Source organism: Equus asinus, chromosome 8 (genome assembly GCF_041296235.1).
Source record: "Equus asinus isolate D_3611 breed Donkey chromosome 8, EquAss-T2T_v2, whole genome shotgun sequence".
Classification (NCBI taxonomy): domain Eukaryota; kingdom Metazoa; phylum Chordata; class Mammalia; order Perissodactyla; family Equidae; genus Equus; species Equus asinus.
Genome location: NC_091797.1, coordinates 65,217,428 through 65,237,352, shown reverse-complemented (window position 1 = coordinate 65,237,352; position 19,925 = coordinate 65,217,428). Strand labels below are relative to the sequence as shown.

General features: G+C 46.9%; 1 protein-coding gene and 1 long non-coding RNA gene across 6 annotated transcripts in view; one reads left to right on the top strand and one right to left on the bottom strand.

The window, feature by feature from the left end:
* Positions 1-19,925, bottom strand: part of SLC22A23 (solute carrier family 22 member 23) — a 153,035-nt gene that overhangs the window by 96,854 nt on the left and 36,256 nt on the right. For 2 of the 4 annotated variants that reach the window (XM_070515686.1, XM_014867429.3), the window contains exons 2-3: positions 18,974-19,077; positions 12,981-13,135 (exon numbers count right to left, since the gene is read on the bottom strand). In XM_070515686.1, the coding sequence (XP_070371787.1) occupies positions 12,981-13,135; positions 18,974-19,077 (259 nt within the window). The remainder of the gene's footprint in view (positions 1-12,980; positions 13,136-18,973; positions 19,078-19,925) is intronic. The other 2 variants (XM_070515688.1, XM_070515689.1) reach the window with 1 other exon arrangement.
* On the top strand, positions 3,748-8,381 carry LOC106847884 (uncharacterized). 2 transcript variants are annotated; one of them, XR_011505259.1, is made up of 5 exons: positions 3,754-3,965; positions 6,658-6,773; positions 6,910-7,130; positions 7,253-7,577; positions 8,227-8,381. It is a non-coding gene; the product is annotated as an uncharacterized lncRNA (long non-coding RNA). The 2 variants fall into 2 exon arrangements; XR_006529911.2 differs by lacking the exon at positions 7,253-7,577 and having other exon boundaries at positions 3,748-3,965.

Below are 19,925 nucleotides of genomic sequence, written 5' to 3'. Positions count from 1 at the left end.
GAGAGTGGGTCACCCACGTGGGGCTCAACTCTAGGACACTGGTCCCTCAAGTGGGGTGGGAAGACTGTGTCCATCTGTTGATGCGTTCTTGTCAGTCACCGAGAATTTTTAAATTTTCCGCTCTCATTTTAATGAAAATCCTAGACTATATTAACATAAGCAGAACGTGGACCATCTGAATGAGCAGCCTATAATCCAGCACGGACCTGAGATTTCAGAGCCCACGTTCGCATTTGGATCTACACTCACAAAGGCTATGTCACCATGACAGGTGCACAAATGCAGGTTTAACAGTGGTTTGAATAAAGCAGCAAGAGAACGAGTCACCACCTGTGCACAATGGCACAGGCATGGTGACCTCCACTGAGCCCGGCGTCAGGCTGAGGACCTTTCGTCTCCATAAAGGCCAACTTCATTAGCAGAAGAGCACTAGGAAACAGGCAGTAATGAAGGCTTCTAGTCTCGATTCCAATGACGAACGGATTCAATATCTATTTAAGTTCACATTTTAATAATGCCACAAATCTAACTTTATCTTCAAGAGAAGTAGACAGGTTGGCAGAGCCGTCAAGAAACATCCCACTAAAGTGAGCGACTGACGCGTGCTCAGCGCACGGCGGGGGGATGTGAAGTTCAGGTATTCCATGCTGGCAAAACCTTAAAATTGTTAACGCTATTTTAGACAGTAAAATTACGTGAAAAGGCATCATGCACACTGGAATCATTCAAGTCTAAACACCTAAATAGGTTGAATATGAAACTGAATCTGAAGCTACGTCTTTCTGCTATTTAACCCAACAAGGGTGAGTGGGTGATTCTGTTTCAGAAAAAGACCATCATCCATCACTTTACAGTACTGGTATTAATTTGGATTGTATTGGTTTTGAAACTGAGTGTTGCTAACATTTTGGTCTTATAGTTATTTAGAAGTTATAAGAACTAATGCAATATATGGACACATATAATATAATAACATATTTTAAGTTAAAGAAAAAGGCGGCTGTTAGGAATAGCACAGCAGTTACAAACGTGCCCTTGAGCCGTGCGGACCTGGGTTCCAGTTCTGGCTCCTCCACCTCCTGGTATGTGACCTTGGACAAGATACCTTACCTACACCTCAGGTTTCCATTTGCAAAATGGGGATAATATCATAATAGTGTCTATATCATAGGATTATGGGGAGGATTAAATGAAATATTTATACTGCACTCAGCACAGCATCAAAGGACACTGTAGATGTCCAATACATTTTAGCTCTTGCTTAAAGGCCCACTAGCAAAGTAGACAAGGTCCAGGGGCTAAAGGTCTCAGTTTCCCGATCTATAAAAATGGGGCTATTAGTAGCATCTACTTTATATGGTTAGCATAAAATTAAAATATATGTGTGTGTGTATGAATAACTTATCACAGTACCTACACTTAGAAAATGCTCAATAAATAGCTTATTACTGTTGTTACCAAACAGCCATCACCATGACCTCCTCAATCCCTCCTTAACATCAAAACGCCACTCAGCTGCACAGCATCGTGCCCCACACATGTCGTGCACATGCTGGAGGGCAGGCACAGGAGTCTCCACGCAAGGCTCGCCCAGCCGCTCTCTGTCTAGGCCTTGCACGCCAGGCTGTATATCGCTCTTTCTACCAGGGAAGAAGCGAAACCTAGATCTACATATCTCTCTACATCCAGATCTCTACCCCTCTGTCTCTCCCTCCGTGTCCCTATTTCTCTCAATCTGTAGGCAAGGGAGGGATACGATGAGATAACAGACAAAGTCATGCTTCGAGCGGTGAGACCAGTTAAACAGGAGCAAACGACCAGGGACGAAGGGCCAGGGGCCTCCCAGCAAGCACCTCTCATCCGGTCAGCAAGGACAGCCACGTGCCTCCACCCCAACACAAGGAAGCCACTAATATTGATCAATGTGGCAAAATCATACTTCTCCCCACGTTCTACCCCACCTCAGGAGCCCCTCACAGCCTCTGAAGTTTGGCCCAGGGCCTTACACTATAGACAGCAATGCCAGTTTGACAATTAAATAGGTTTCAGGGAAGAGACAGTGGGGAATTCCAAGTCACACGGAACAAGCGGCAGTTCTTTTTCAGGTAAAGCTGACACGGCTGGGGCTGGGGCGCTGGGCTTGAACTAAATGGCTCTGAATTCCTCCCCTGCCCCCACTCTGACAAGGGTTTGGAGGGAATGCTGAGCCCTTTCTCAGAACTGACACAAAGCCAATATCAAGCACAGAGATGCTTTCAAAAAGCACCAGTTGGAAGGGACACAAGCACCTTTCAGCTTTCAAAGGAGAGCGAGCAGAACCAGCTCTGGTGAACACAAAGCGTCCCTTTCCACAGGAACTATCAAAGGCCCCGCAGACGGAAGCGAAGAGAAAGCAGCAGCCCTCCATCAGAGACCCACCATTTCCCAGTCTCTGCGTTCCAGGCAGAAGGCTCCGAGGGAACTCCACACCCGGGCCTCTGCTGTCCTTCTCGGTCACCTGGGAACGCCACCCCAAACAGCAGGGCCCCTCAGTCTCCCCTGGGAGCAGCCCTGCTGCTGGACCCTTCCCTGCTCCCCAGACTGCCCCAGGCTGGCTCCTAGCTGGGGAGAGGTCACAGCATTAGAAACTCCCAGAGGGTCTACAGCCTAACTTTACAGAAAATCACCAGCAGGCCACCCATCCAGAGCCTCCAGCGGCCAAGAAGGAGCTGCGCACATGGTGAGGGGAGGGCCGGCCTGCCTTCTCGCCCGTCTGCCAGGTAGGCTGCTGGACTCCAGGGAAAAGAGCTAGACGAGTCCCCACATCCTGGGAAAGAGCCCAACAGGACACCCTGCTCAGGCTCGGCGCACATGGCCCCTGAAGGCCTGGATGCTGAGCGGGGCCTTGTTCACGTGGAGAGGGACGCTTCTTCAGAGGGGACAGCGAAACTAACACACAAAACAAGGTGCTGTCCATCACTTCACCCCAAACATTTGCTGGGTCTCACATGTTCTTGGACCAGCAACTGGAAGGTGGTTCCGGAACAGCGTTCCCTCCAGAAGTCATTTGGAAATACAACAGAAAAGGAACTGCTACTATTTCAGGGTAACGCTTCTCTGCACGCGCCACTCACACGCTCCTGGGAGCACACATTTTCACACAGACCCTGTCACAAATGGGAACTGCCACCATCTGGACACAAAGGAAGCTAATGAAACTTCATGGCAGGACACGGCAAACGGGACGAGGCCAGCAGCCGCATTAAGGGAGAGTGAACAAGTATAATGAGTTAACACTTAAAAATACAGAGAAAATGTATGTGGGCACTTTTATAAAACAGGGATTGATAATATTGGGAAGGGAAACGGAGCACTTTTTGAACACGTGCAAGATAAATCCTGAAAATGGCTGCCAGTATGCTATTTCCTCAGGATCTTTTCTCAGCAATTAACAGAGCTTTCTGGGGGTGGCACATGCTCAGCTGCTGGTGTCCAACAGAAGAGTCAAGACCCCTGCGTCAGATCTGTCCAGGAGAGTTTATTCTTTCATTTATTATCTTCTCCTACCTCCAAAACGGCTAGGACTTTTAAAAGCGGTCTATGGAGCTCTGAATGGAAGCTATAGGAGAGGTAATTTATTCAGCCGGCTGCTGGAGAAACAATTATGAGGCAGATTCTTACCCCGACTGCCCCCACCAGTTATTCTGCTATGTGACCCTAAGCTAGCAGCCAGCCCCAGTCCAAAGTTCCTCTTCAGCTAAGTTTGCTAAGTTTGCAGTGAGCTCAGAGAAGCCATCACATGAGAAGGCCCTACTGGAAGAAGATGATTCTGTCAGCGCGGGATCCCTGCTTTCAGCAGAACGGGGCCGGCACGTAGACAGAAGCAGGCGCACAAACACGCCCGCCGCCAGAACTTCCCTGGTTCTTCAAGGCTTACTGACTGCGAGCACATTCATCCTCTCCACCCTCTGCACAACCTGTCACAGGTGAGAAAACTGATTTAGGGTCGTTAAGTACCTTGTCTAAGATCACAACGGGGCGAGTGGTGGAGCTTGGCTTACATCCAACATTGGAATCCTTCCTGGGATCTTTTTTCCAACTGTTGACATGTGAGCCCGCACAAGCATGCACGCGTGTTGACGAGAAAGGGGGGGCATGGCAAGTCTTCAGACACTGCGTTGAATGTGAGCAACATGACATCACTTGGAGAACAAAACTGCATCTTGAAGTCAATTGTAGTTCTGAATTCCCAGTTTTTGAGCCATGAGAATAAACTGCTTAAGGTCACTTCAAGAAAAAATAGTCAGGGGGCTGCCCCGTGGCCAAGTGGTTAAGTTCCTGTGCTCCGCTTTGGCGGCCAGGGTTCCATGGTTTGGATCACAGGCACAGACCTACACACTGCTCATCAGGCCATGCTGTGGTGGCAACCCACATAGAAGAACTAGAATGACTTACAACTAGCATATACAACTACATATTGTATTGGGGCTTTGGGGAGAAAAAAAGAGAGAAAGATTCATTAGGATGTTAGCTCAGGGCCAAAAGCATACCTTAAAAAAAAAGAAAAAGAAAAAATAGTCATTGCCGATTTACCTTCCAACTCAATTTTTTCTCCCTAATTATAATGAGCATTTACCATTGTTAAAAGGTTATTTTCTTGCACAATTATGTGAATGTACTTAAGCCACTGAATTGTACACTTAAAAATGGTTGAAATGGTACACTTTATGTTATATACATTTTACCACAATAAAAAAATTTGTTTTCTTTCTAAAATACTTGACATAAGGACCAAGATAGTACTTCTCCGGGGAATATATGAATTAAAACATATGCTTAAAATAATTTAGATTACCTTAATCACTAAACTGAATTAAAGTTGCTTTTGCCCCAGTTACGTCTGACCTACTGGGCAATCATTGCTACATCCCGTGGACATTTCTCAATCCTTGTCTTATATCATCAGACACTCTCATCAGCCACTTCCTTAGCTCCCTGGCTATCAGCCTCTTCTGACTTTCCACTGACCACTCAGGCTATTCCTTTCCATCTCCCTCAACTGGTTCTTCTACCTCCATCCATTTATTTCTAACATCACACAGCCCTGGATGATCTCAGCTATTCCTGAGCCTTTAACTGCCACCTTTATGATGAGGACACATGGACCTTGATCCTCAACTTCTGAATAACCAATCACCTGCTAAATCAATGCCCTCAGATGCCCCGAGGCCCCACCAACTCATCATATCTGAAACTAAAGCTATCATCTTCCCCCATGAAACCTGCCAGAAGAAAGGAGTGGCCAGTAGCTTCAAAATCTATAGGATTTGGAATCAGAATGCTTGGACCGCATCCCTTGCCCCACTATTTGGAGAAAAATCTATCTAGGTTCCCAAGCTGGTCACCTGGTCCTCCTCTCTGCCTTCTCCTCATTCTGCAATCATCTAGGCTGTGGACTGCACCTCCTTCAAGTCTCTCCTTCCCTGTGGCCACAGCCTTCATTCAGGTTCTTCTCCTTCCTCACTTAGACACTGCAACAGCTGCCCAGCTTTTCGCTTGGCCTCCTTCCTTGCTCTGCTCCCCAGCACCACAGTCTGAGTGGTCCCCAGAAACATGCATCTAAAGGTTTGCCTTTCCTGCTTGAGACCCTTCAGTAGTCTGGCACTGTCCTAAGGTCATGGAGGATAGAATCTTTGTGCATTGTCCCAGCCTCCTTCCTAGGCTTTGCTATTCATGATTCAGACTCTGGGCTCCAACCAGTCCCTATTCATCCCTAATCACCCACAGTTCCCAGAATGCACTAGGCTCCTCAGTCCCAAAGCACGCACAGTACCCAGAATATACTAGGCTCCTCTGGTTCCTCATCAGCTACAGGACCCAGAATGCACTAGGCTCTTCTGGTTCCTAATCACTCACAGTAACTTAGAATGTACTAGGCTCCTCTGGTCCCTAATTATCCACAGTAACCCAGAATGCGCTAGGCTCCTTGGTCTCTAAGCACCCACAGTACCCAGAATGCACTAGGCTTCTTTGGCCTCTGAGCACCCACTGCGAATAGCAAACACCTACTCTCCCTGACCCTACAAAACTCATGGCTCAGAGGTCGCTTTCCAACGCCCTCTGTCCAGCCAGGGCCTGTCCCTGCATCTCCACTCACTGAATTCTGAGTGTCCTGGAGGGCAGGAAAGTGTGTCTCCTGTGAGTGCTCAGCACCTGGCAGTGCCAGTAAGTACTCAAGTTAACCACTCGTTGCCCTGGCAGCTACTAAGCCCTGAAATGCCTGCCAAGTGAATGAGCCAAGGAGAAAGTGGTCTTGTGTTTCCACGGGGGTCACAAAACACCATGACTTAAACTATCGGAAGTAGAGTTCACCTGGCATGACTCAGAGTAACACAGCCACTAAGAGCAAAGGTTCATGACTCTGCATCCTGGGAGTTAGAGTTCTCTCCGTTCTCTCAGCCAAGGTTATGCTTTTTTGCTACAGGACTCTTGGCAAACCAGTAATGATTTTATGTTCCACCAGATACATTTGGACATTTTAAAAGGGCCTGGTGTTCTTTACTTGCTTTCGGGGTGACTGCGTTATTTTCTCTCTCTTTTATTTTGTTTCAAGAGTGAAAAGCAAAACAAAGGCAGGCCAATACTGCTCCCTTACTTCTCCTCAACCCTCTCTTCCAGTCAGCACAGCTTTCAGCTTTACATCCCAGCCCACCTTTCCAGACGAGAAAAGAAAACCCTGCGGAGTGTGGCAGGATTCCTGGAGTGGACCTGCAAGTCCAGCAGGCAGCAGTGTGGTAAGAAGGGAGACTACAGTCAGCGAGAAAGGAGGGCTCGGGCGGGGTGTGGCTGTGCCCCGAGGGCAGGGTCTGGAACCAGGGGGAAAGGGAGCTGTCAACCATGAATCCTAGCCTGGCACCTCTTCTCTTCCAGAGCACCTCGTGGACACAGCGCAGCAGCCTCACAGGAGCACGGATGGAAGCCCGGCAACTCTAGTTATTAGCGGTTATTAGGGTAGACTCGAGAAGGACACGGTTTGGGGGCCAAGCAGCCCTAGTTCATGCCCCCTGGACCTACGAAACTCTTCAACACCGAAGGAGGCTACTGGTTGAGCTTAGAATTCAAAAGCCATAGAATTCTACTAAAACTGGAAGGTACAGTGGTTTTCCATTTACTTTTGTTGTTGTTGTTTTATTTTTACGGCAGTATTAAATGTCACAAAGAATCCATTTGTTTTTGTTTCCTATCTATCCATTTTCCCCACCAATGGTTCCAGGAAGGGATCCCACAGTTCCATGGGACACAGTTTGAAAACCCATGCCCTGACTTTGTATCGATGGAGACAGAAGCTCTGAGATAAAGCAATTTGCTGTGGGCACAGAGTTGGCCCACAGTAGGGCTCCCAGTGCAGTTCGGATCTCCTCATTTCCAGATCTCCCCCCGCCTCCCTTCAGTGTGGTGAACAGCTGTGTTTCAAATGAAGCACTTGCACCACCAGAATTCCAGTCTGGGAAAAACCTCGTCCCTAAGGGTACTCACAGCTTCATAATACCTTCAAGGTGTGGAAGAGGCATCCGAAGACTCTAGTTTTAAAATGCCAGGTATCTAAATATTTGCTCTCTTTGCCTCTAATATTGAGACAGGCCTATCTTCACCAAATTCAAAACACCCAAAGATATATGCACTTTGAAGCTTACTTACATATTTAGGCAATACACACACATTTGTTTTCCTGCCCTAACTTCTGGACGGAAGATTGGGCAGATGGGTCTCAAGGAGGCTGACAGCCACTGACTCGCCCTCTGCCCTCATATTTCCATTTTTAACATGCAGGTAAGAGATTATCTTTACATGCCCTACAGACACACAGACATTTTTTTCCCAGAAAATCTCTCTATAAATCTGAGTGTGGGCTAAGATGTACACGGGGACAGAGAGAGGGTTAGTAATTTTTATTTGAAGGACTGCTACAACTTGGAGAAAAATTAGTTGTCAGTGGGGTTTTCTGGTTCCCTGCTGGATGACTCAGCGCGGCAGTCTCCCAGCCAGGAGCAGCAGGGCCCTGACTGGGCCACACCGTCTCCCCTCCTGGGGACTGGAACTCCCCAACAGGAGCTTTGTTCTCACTCAACCCTGTGGTTATACCAGGAGGAAGGGTTCCTCAGAGTTGTGATGGAGGGAAGAGGGGTGGAGGGGACAAACGCCTCGTCACTTGTTTTGCTCACACATGTACCCCTGTGCTCTTTGAAGTCTGTCTGCAGGGACAGCGATGTGTTTTCTGTGAAGAAAAAGACCGATGCAGAAACCTCAGTCTACTCAGACTTCCCAGCCATGCCAGTTTGAACCTGGATAAAACCAAAATTCTTACGAAGCTTTTTAAAAAAATAAAATCGTTTGTGAAAGGCTTTTGGTAAACTCTGACTCATTGCCTCGGTGAAAAAAGCCCAGTGAGTAGAGCCGGTCCTGCCAGAAGAACAGGGTTCTGGCTCCGAGGGCTTGCTGCACCTAGGAAGGCCCAGGTTTCTGAAGGCGGGGAGGGTTGGGGAGAGAGAGGCCAGCGGAGGACCCAGCACACACTCAGTGGAACTTCCCTTGCCCAAATGCAGTGCAAATATTTGCTCCCCAGAAGAAGTGAACCAAAAGACAGTTGAAGGCAGTCAACCTCCATTCTAGTCATTCCACAGCTCAACAACCTCCATTTTATTCATTCCACAGCTCAACAACTCATTACATGGAGCCATCTGGTTCAGTCGATTTTTTTTAACGTACAGCACAGCTTTGATGCTTACCAACCCTGTTGATTGAAACATGTTCCTAAGAATACTAGTTCAGAAAAACATCAAATTATAGAAATATCTTCAATAGTGAGGAAGATAAAGCCACCCTACACCAGCACGTCAGAAATTACTCAAGCACTTCAGTGAGAGCCTGAAACATCAGGGCCACGGGAAAGAGAACCTCACCCCACCCAGGGCAAACTCAGACTTTTCCGAGTCTATTTACCAGTTAAGACTTGGCTTCTGGTTTTGCAAAGTAATCAGTAACTTAGTCACTTGTGAAATTTCTGGTCACTCCTTGATTATGTGTAAAATTCATCCTTTTATTTAGGCTGTCTGGGTTTAAGGAGAGCTATTATAATGAGAACATGAAGCTCTGAGTAAATTTTTCAAGAAAATTGTTCATCGTTGTTAGGCCAAAAAACAAACAAACAAAAAAGTGATGTTCACTCATGCACAGTAACTAAGGGATAGTCTCGGCCGGCCAACAGTATGTTCCTTATTTCAAATCGGGGGTCGAGGAGGTTGTTAAAGGGGGGAGGGGGAAGGCAGAGGTCAAATGAGGAGACCAACTAAAGAAAGTATTTATGTTAAAAAAAAGTTTCTCTCCCAGGGACTTACTACATCCAACACGAAATCAACTTAAAAGCAGAAATCTCGCATCGGCTTCTTGTGAGAAAAGATACATCTTAAACAATGCTGTATCTCCCTTCTGTGATGTTATGAATCCTACTTGGAAAAAGAATTCATACCATAACAAATTGCATCTTCCTTTATTGAAAACTATTTCCTCCGTCTTTTATAAGACTTTATGTTCCTAAACAAATAAGGAAATGTGATCGATTGCTTCTTTTCTTGGTCTGTGGTTCCCTGCTCCTTGCCCGACTAAGTCAAGATTGTCTAACTTTTTCCTTTTTTGGTCCAGAGGTAAAGGGATACAATTAAGCCACTGCTGTAGCCCAAATGTATTTAATTATCTCAGTGTCACGTGATGCTCAGAGGCTGCAGGAACCACAACGCAGCCCTACACAAACCCATTCAGCTTCGCTTGCTCTTGCCAATGTGGGCTCTGCCTCCATGTAAAGACTCCCGGGAAGATGCCAATAATCTATTTTATGTCCTAATTACACAAGCACATCTCCCTTTGGCGACTTGAAGGAAGCAAACACTTAGAGGGAAGAGTATTTAACTGGACTGTGCCATAGAAAAATTCCAAAGAAGAAAACCTTAAGCAGCCTTGCACAGAAAGCAGAAAACTTTCCCAAGTCAGCAGCATTTCTCAAAACTGAGAGTCCACTCTCCAGGCAAACTACACAAGAAACGAAATCTGCACAAGTCATTACTTTCCTGTTTACATCGCTAAGCACCTGCAAGACTAAAGAAAGAATGATATCCAGTTCTCTTCTGAGAAAGTACAGGCCTTTCCAGCAGATGCATTAAGTGAGAGAAAAACCTTATGGCTGAAGGGGGAGAATAGGTCGGGACCATTAAAAATGTATCTCCCATCCTTTTGCTTTATTTCAGTTTTCCTATACTAGACATTGTATTAGCTTAGACAGCGAGCCACTGGTTAATACTTGGGAATTTTCATTGCAATGGTATCTGCCATGATGTGTGACTGGTAATTCCAATCTAAGAAAACACAGCCATTTATTTATGCCCTGCTTTATTTCAGAAAAAATTTAAGACTGCTTGCACAAACACATAAAATAAAATAACGCTTAAATTATGGAAATAGGAAAATGGCACAAAGGAGAAAGTAAAGTAGGAAAGTTCAGATGACCCTATGATAGAGGCCAGAATCTAAAGCTCACCTCATCAGGCCCACACACATGCACAATCAGATCCCAAGCTTTCTGAGCTTCCTAGCAGTCAATGGACAGAGAGAGAATCACCTACAACAGTGGCCCACTGGTCAAATCTGGCCCACCATCTTTCTGTAAATAAACTTTTATTGGAACCCAGCCACACCTAATCATTTACAAATTATTTATGGCTGCTTTCATGGTATAATGGCAGAGTTGAGCAGTTGTGACAGAGACCTGCAGAGCCTAAAATATTTACTACCTTGCCCTTTACAAAAAAAAGTTTGCAGATACCTGGGTTACAAGACTCTGTGCCTATGAGATAAAAGCAAAGCAGTTTCCTAGGATAAACACATTCTTTTTATGGTTCCGAAATAGAAGAGAACTTTCTACTATAAAGAGCTCACTATGTAATCTCATGAAAAAACATCCTTAGCATCACTTTTTACAGTAAGTACAACAACAAACTTCATAGGGCCAATGCGTATCACAGCACAAGTCAGTAAGGATTCTACGGGAGGCTGAAACAACGCAGTTCAGGGGAAATTCTCTCCTGGTCTGGCTTCATTCAGGGAGCGTCTGTAGAGAGAGTGAGCGTCAGCCTCACGCAGCCCTCCTCTCCCCTCCTTCCTTATCACAGGCAGACATGGCTAATGGTGCAAGGTGTTCTCTCCCACAGAGCCCCGAAGCATCCTCCAAAGCCTTCTCGGAGTTCCTGGGCAGCCTCGACCCACCATTAGCAGTCGGCATGCAAGATAAAACCCATAACGTCATCTTTGCTTTAAAGCCATCTCCCATTAACATCTCCACTGAATGTGATCAGTACTGGGGTGCTGAGACTGAGGTCATACTCTCTGCTAAGTTCCTGAAGGGCAGCTATTCTATCTGTCAGTGTGCAGAGCTGCCCCCTTTTACGACCATTCACGGGGAAGCACCGAATTGACATCCTCCTGTGACAACCAGGAGTCCACAAGGATGGCTGCCTGAAGAGAAGACCCCATCATACCTGCACATATCGGGGGCAAGAGAGCATCTGGGAGCAGGGCGAAGAAAAGCGAGTGGAACCTGCTCCTCAGCATGGACCCCTAGGTGGGCGGGGCCAGAGCACAGCACAGGCGTGTTGTCTGAAGACCTGCACGCCCAGTACTCATGTTGTCTGTTCAAAGAAACAAAACCTCCAAACAGCCATCACCTAGACCACTGACCTTGAACACATATATTCCTAAAGACCCCCAAGAAACAAGCGTTCCAAAATAAAGGCAGATAAACTGGAAATGGTGGTTTCTAAGAAATTATAATTCAGTTCAGTGTTGGAGGAGGATGACAAAACTGCTGCCTGGATTTCGAAGATACATCTGTGGCCTCTATCAATGCCCATTTCCTCTTTGTGACTATAAAACGACATTATAAATTGATGATATATCTATTCTCTACAATAGGGGAACAAAAATTCATATTATCTAAAAGTGTCATCAAGTCTTTAATACACAAACTTAAGAGAATCAGACCTATTCTTATTTGATCCCACTGGAAATTGCCACTTAATCTATAACTGACTCCTACCCAAGCTGTCAAAGAGAAAGAAAAAGACAAAACATATTATAAATCATCTTACATTATTCCCAACAGCTCTTTGCACAAGGTGATTAATAAAACTAGAGAATAAGTAAAACATCCATGCCTAAAACCTTCCTCCTCCGTATGGGTTTGGGGCTGTGTTATAGCAACACCAACGACAATGCAGTGACACGTAATCGTACGGGACAGGGGAGTTAATACGGCCAGCAATACAATGGATTAATGGAGGAAAGTCTTCTTTACCCCAAAAAGAGCAAATACTAACAAATATTGCCATTTACTTTTCCAGAACCAGTGCTTAGGGTTCAAGCCCAGATCACTTAAGGCCACATCTAGGCACATGAGAACGTGGAAAATTTGGATTCTGCCTAGCATTAGAGAAAAGAAATAAGAAGAACTCTCAGAGAATCAATCAAAATGCGCAGCCCAGACCACATGATAGCAGGCACTTGGTATGTGCTTCTGGAACCAAGTACAGGGAGGATGCCCAATGAAGTACTGGATTTGGAAGTGCAAGAATATCAACACGGAAAATTCTGGAGGAAGGCTAAAGCCCTGCACATCAGCTGTGGGCTGCTCTGCACTTCTCCAAGCAATTATGCAGCCACGCAGCCCTCCAGGCCCTCTGATGTGTCCCGAGCCCACAGTGGAGGTCAGGATAGAGTGATTGTTAGATGACATCCTGAGAAAGCTTGTTCATGACAGTTGAGGCCATTAAAGTCTGTGCCTGCAAAGACCGCCGTCCCGAACCACCAGCGTGCAGAGCACCCTTCTCAGAACCTCACAGGCGGCAGCAACACTTTCGCTAATTTCATCAAGACTAGTCGTGAAGGCTCCTACTTACGTAATGCGTACAAGGTGAGAATTATCCCGGCCAGGCAAAATCCTTCAAAGAACCTGAGTGTGCTGAACATCGTCACATTCACCGACAGCGCCACGGTCAGTCCAAAGACCAGAATGAAGGTGATGGAGAAGAGCAGCACAGGCCGCCGGCCGACCCTGTGGACGGAGGCAGAGGGGAAACGTTAGGAAGCATCATTCAACAGGGCCCTGAGGCTCTGAACCCCAGTACCCAGCAGGGGCTCAAGAGATACTGCGTGAGCACTGGGTTAAGAGTCTTCACACTGTCCACACGCACTTTGCTAGATCTAGGTGCAGAAAGGCTCTGAGGGGAAATTTAGCCCAACTGCTCCGTTTCATAGATAAGGGAGCATAGATCAAATAGCTATCGCACGGTAGAATTGAGATAGGAACCCAAGTCCTGCTGGTGAGTCTATTTCTGAGTATATAGGGGGATAATTCAAGGCAAGAGTAACAAAATCAACAATAACTCCCCAAACATAAACCTCGACACACCCAGCATAAAATGTTGAGAAATCGCTGACCTTTAGAATTGGCTCCAAAGTCAACAGAGACATTGAGCAAAGCAGCTTCATTTCCTTTCTCTGGGCTGTTAACCAGTCAGGGACCTGACCTCACATGCAGCCTATAAGAGCCAGGGCCAAGCCGGCTGCCCATTTGTTCCAACTACACGATGAGAAGTAATTTTTAAGGGGTGACAGACTAAAGTAAGATAACTTGAACTTTAAATAATGGGTGTGGACCTGAAAGCGAAGCCCGCCAGGCAGCAAGGGGCCGGAGGTAGCCCTGTCCACTGTGTTTCTGGAAAGGGCAGCGCACACACTAGGCTGGCGGATTGCAGAGCTGGTCGGTGTGAGATGGGTGGCCACTAGGGGGCGATGTGCTTCTAGGCGTGGCTGGGAGGACAGTAGCGCTGGCGCATGGGAATGGTAAACCCCTAGCTCTCGGTCCCTCCAGTGTTAACCTTCCACCTTTTCCTTCAACAACTTAGTAGGAAAAGCAAAACAAAACTCTCCATCACGCAAATTAATATAACACAACCAGCTGGCACTAGAAGGACAGCTCACAGATAAATCGGAGCAGTGGACTCTATTTGCCAACAGAAAAATATCCACGCCCGCTACCCTAAACACCCGAAGGGTAGCTGAACGGCTTGAACCTAGATATAGTTATGACAAGGCATCCACCTAAAAAGAAAATGCCCAGAAGAGGCAAACAGAAAGAAAGTAGCTTCATGGTTCGCTGGGGATGAGAATGGGAATGACTGTGAGTGGGCACGAGATTTCCTTTCAGGGCGATGAAAATGTTTTAAACTTAGAGTGTGGTGATGGTTACATAACTCTGTAAATATACTAAAACTCACTGAATTGTGCACTTAAAAATGGGTGAGTTTTATGGCATGTAAATTATCTCTCCTTAAAGCTGTTAAAAAAAAAAAAGCAATAGTAACACACGCCCTTGCCCAATGAAGCAGATACATGTAGTTTCAAGAAAATTTAGGGGAGGGAACTACAGGCCACAATTGCATTCAGAATTTCTTAGGCTTCTAACCATCTCCATTAGTCACTCTGGTTTAGTGAAATGAGGGCATGGCTATGAGCTCCATGCAAATGCAAGTTAATTATCTTGTCAGAGATTTCAACCATTACTTCCCTTGACCAGTCCTGGGTCACAAGCCCTTATCAGGAAAGACTCTATAGGTAATTTTGTCCAAACCTAACTCACTTACAGGAATAAATGTAAAACATGGCTTAGTTGGTCTCCTAAAATGAAGGAAAACAAACAAAATTTAACTTCCCCATTTGTAGGTGCCTTTCCTTCGCTCGTCTGTGCAGTGGGATAACCATCCTACTTCGGAGTGTTACTGAGATCATTAGGAGAGCTGATGGACAAGCACCACACCTGGCCCAGAGCAAGAGGTAAATGTTTCAGCTGCTATGATTCCTTCCTGCGTGTCGACGTCCCTGACATCCAAACGTGGTTTGCCCTGTGCTGATACTTCAGAAAAGATCCTTGATTTTTTTTTAACTTGTAGAAACTATTCTAAATCTCTCCCTCCCAAACAGTTGCTAAAATCAGTAAGTAAACATCATCATTTGGAATTGTGGGGCAAACATGTTCTTCAAACTCCGAGCACCCCAACCGTGAATCCAGGCTCACCACTTACGAACCACGTGATCTCGGGAAAGACCAGCCATGTTCAAACATGCCTTGTGCTTTCTTTAGGAAGAGCCAGTTAATGCGGACTTAACAGGGTTGTTGCTGGGTGTAGATATGGGCAAGTGATTTAGCAAGCATTCAACGAGCGTCAGTTGGTCAGTTGGTTTCCTGTGAACTGGCTACCCCCAGGGCAGAATCTCCCCAGAGGTGACTGACAAAATCACCCTCTTGACTCTGTAAGGCAGAGGGCTTCATCAGGCAGGCTCTGTGGGGGGCAGAACAGTGGTCCTCAGCGATGTCCAGGTCCTAATGCTTAGCACCTCTGAATACGTTACCTTTCATGGCAAAGCGGGCTCTGCAGATGTGATTAAGGTTAAGGACCTGGAGATCAGGTGATGATCCAAGTGGGTCCTATCTAAGCACATGAGACCCTCTCCTGGCTGCAGGGAACCAGAGAGACGGCAGCGTGAGAAGGACCTGACAGGCCATTGCTGGCTTTGAAGCTGGAAGAGGGGCCAGGAGCCAAGAAATGCAAGCAGATTCTACAAGTTGGAAAAAGCAAGGATTCTTCCCTGGAGCCCCCAGAAAGTAATGCACCCCTGCCGGCACCTTGATTCTGGTCCTGCGTGCGTGAGGTACAGAACTCTAGGTTAACGATTCATGTAAGCCACTAAGCGTGTGGTCCTTTGTTGGAGCAGCCATAGAGAAATGACATAGGCTCTCAACAAGAAACAGAAGTTCCACTCTAATGAAGTCATTCGAGGGGATTTTAATAAAAGCAAGAGGGTAGGAAAGCTGTGGAAGAAACTCTGGTCCCAGTAACAGCCAGGGTCTTGGAGGGAAGGAGGGTCATGGAACCCAGAGAGAGGCGCTGTGTACAGGGCCCCCTGGTGGGAAGCAGCGAGCCCTGGGCAGCCCTGCAGCAAGCAAGCTGGGGCAAAAATGCCCCACCTGGTTCTCCTCCCGCCTTGCTCTCCAGCTGCTGCTCCCTCCCCACGGGCCAGGCTCAGCCAGGAGCCAATGGGTAAGAAGCCCTCCTTCCCGCAGCCATAAAGGCCAGCCTCCCAGGGCAGCCGAGATGGGTGCAGAGGGCTCCTGGAGCAAGAACTGCAGAACGTCCAGCTCAGGAAGCACCTCGGGGGGGAGGGAGGGCACCGAGAGGGCTGACTGGCTGCCCTCTCACGTGGCTAAACTAATGCGCTCTATGCCAATACAGAAGGTACCTCCCCAAACAAAGTTTGTGTGGACAACAGTAACTTTTTAAAGAAAAAAGAGTACTCCTTAAGTTTTATCATATGCAGACTGCAGTCTCAGAAAGCGTAAACTGTGACTTGATCAGCTTCCCTATGAGGCCATGAAACAGGTGCACAGCTGTGAGATCTGAGTCCCCTCTAATGGGTTTATTTTCTTCTAAGCAAGGCTCTAGTACGGCGTAAAATGGCAAAAATAAGTGAAAAAAGAAGAAAGGTGGGAAAACACCAAACTTTCAAACTGGAACTGAGGCCCACTCAAAATGTGCAAAAAGCCACAACACGAAGCAGCCTGGGCTGCCCCTCCAGCCCCCACGCCCACTGCCGCGGACCTGGGACCCGCACCTGCACGGACGCGGGTGCAACATCAGACTCTAGTCCCTTTGGAAGGAAGACCTCAGACTCCTCTGCCTTTGTTCATGGCCTGGTGTGTGAGCAGGGAGGACAAGCAGCATGTGCGCAAGAAGTAAGAAATCACAAAACCACCTCTGAACAATTTGAACTGTTACACACTCACCTATTAATAGAAGTCCATATTTACTTTCCCTGTCAAATCACTGAATAAGGACACTAAAACCTCAGTCAAGTCTGCATTTTTTTATAAAGAACTCACATGGATTATATTAGTATATTTTCCTAACCTATTTCAATGTAGATTTCTGGGAAACAAAGTCCTTATGGTTAAAATATTGGGATTAGAATATCTTTTAGGTCAGTACAGCTCACTCCGAAAACCTTTAAGCTCACGTATTTGGTTAAAAAAGAAAAACGTGGGGCCAGACCAGTGGTGTAGCAGTTAAGTTTGCACGTTCCACTTCAGTGGCAGGGGTTCGCTGGTTCAGATCCCCGGTGCAGACCTACACACCACTTATCAGGCCATGCTGTGGCAGGAGTCCCACATCTAAAGCAGAGGAAGATGGGGAAGGATGTTAGCTCAGGGCCAGTCTTCCTCAGCAAAAAAAAAAAAAAAAAAAAAAGAGGAGGATTGGTGACAGATGTTAGCTCAGGGCTAATCTTCCTCAGAGGGGAGAAAAAAAGAAAGAAAGAAAAATCTGGGGCCAGCCTCATGATGTAGTGGTTAAAGTTCAGCACACTCCGCTTTGGCAGCCTGGGTTCAGAGGTTGGGATCCCAGGTGTGGACCTAACACCATTCATCAGCCATGCTGTGGTAGTGACCCACATACAAAAAATGGAGGAAGATTGGTGCAGATGTCAGCTCAGGGCAAATCTTCCTCAGCAAAAAAGAAAAGAAAAGAAAAAAAACCTACACCCCCCCTCACCCAAAATAATAAAAAATCCCATGAGGGCCCTGGCATAGGTTTCCAGAGGCTGTCGACAGCTTCTCTGTTACTGTCCCCAGGGAATGTCCTTAAGAAACATTTACAAAGGATGATTAAACAAATTCTAAACACACAGGAATATATGCTACATGTTAATGCAAGAGCTACACCGCACCTCTCTCCCTGAGCAGTCTTAATACTCGAAACCCCGTCGACACGGGACAATAGCCTCGGGCCCAGAGGCGTCGCAGCTGCTGCCCTTGTGATAGCAGAACACCTTAAACAAGTGTCGTGGCAGTGCGTGAAGAGCAGGCTCCAAGCCAGGGCCTTCGTTTCAAATCCTGGCTCTCCAACTTAAAAGCTGAGTGAAGTTGGGGATGGGACAGACAGCTGGGCTTCCGTTTGTCCACTACAAAGCAGAGGCGGTGGAAGTGCCTGCCTAATGGGGTGCTGTGAGCCTGGGATAGCTCATGTCTGGGAGTCTTGAGCACAGCGCCTGGCAACAGTAGTCATTCAACAAGTGTCCACTGCTCATATTGTCACTGATATTATTATCATTATGATGGTGATGATGACCATCTCCACTACCATTTCCCCCTGCCCATCTCCATCTCCCCAACCTCATCACTTCACCCTGAACCACAACTTGCTCCAGGCACTCAGACCTCCTCACCCACTCAAATAAAGCATATTCATTCTCAACTCTCCTCACCACCATTCCTCTGCCTGCGGTGCCCATCCCTTATCCAAGGTCCAGCTCCCTATGGACCCCGCAGACGCATCTCCTGGCCAAGCCAACTACAAGGACCGTCCCTCTGTAACATCTGGGTGGCATTTGAGGCGCTAGTCCACACAGCCCCACCCCCGTTCAGTTCCTGTGCATAGGAGTCCCTAGCTCCTCTCTCCTCTCTCCATTTCTTGATGCATCTTGTACATCCACCCCTCAGGGCCCAGCCCAGAAAGCCCCGAACCTACGTCCTCAGGCTCTTCCCAACCAAACACTGACTGTCAGTGGGAGAAGGGGCTGAAGCTGCATGCTGGTTTTGCTAGATTCTAGCAGCCAGAGAACTGCAGTGTGCTTAAATTCTCACTTCAGAAGGGTTTGTGCAATGGCCAATCCATTTAGCTCTGAATTTAGGTGACGGCTTTGGCTTTCTGCTCTGGCACCCACACCAGGGTAGAGAAAAGGCTCAGTAAGAGTAGGCTAACACTGATCACTCCTCTTTAGCCAGCAAAGGCTTGCTGTGGCTTCCAAAGGTTTGTGCGGCGGGCACGGTGGTACTCACCAGTCAGCAATGCATCCAGTTATTAGGTAGCCAAAGATTAATCCAACCAGTAAGGAGAACTTAGCGATATGGACCTTCCAGGCATTATCACACACAAGATCCCACTAGAGAGGGGCAAATAGAAAATAAGTCAGAGAGAAACATACACAGATGCCAGTTGTAGTCAATCATAAGGGCAATACAGTATCTGTGGCAAGATGGTGACACCGTTAGCAGTGCCACGTCACACATACCATTAAAAGACTCTTCAGTGTTTTTGAAAACTCAACAACGAGAAATATAATTTGCCCACAGAGGCAGTGTAATGTTTTAGTCTGGGACAGGTTATAAAAGTTTGCAGGGAGCACCCCCATGAAATCTGGGGACATGCGTCCCTGCCATCCCAGCTCCCCCAGGAAAGACGACCCAGAGGGGCAGCGGGGAGGCGGGCGCTCCAGGGAGCCAGTACGCTTCTCACCGTGCTGTCACCCCACCCCGGGCATGGGAAGGCCCTGCCAGCTGTGTGCATGGGGCACCATAATGACATGAGGAAATTAAAAGCAACTGTTGTGTTTTCATCCCAAGAAATTCCCCAAGCTTCGTAAGTAGTCTTAAAAATAAAGACGGTTATAGTACATTTTGAAATATCAACTTTAACTAAACATTCTTATTTTTTTCTTGTAAATATCCCTTGTGTTTTCCCATATTCCTCTCTAAAGCTTTCTGCTCCACTTGGAGAAAGCCAATTAGTGAATACAATATTTAGACTACTTTTACAATTAAGTTTTAATATTTAATAAAAAAGTTTAAGTAACCCTGCAATTTTTCTTTTCTCCTTTTGTAGAAGCAGGAGAGAAACCCATTTGTCCCCTCCTGTGATGTGTTTTCAAGAGGAGTACACGTGAGAACAGAGCACTCCATTCACAAACAGCTGACCTGCGGGCCCGAGGGGCAACCGAACGGGTTCCGCTGG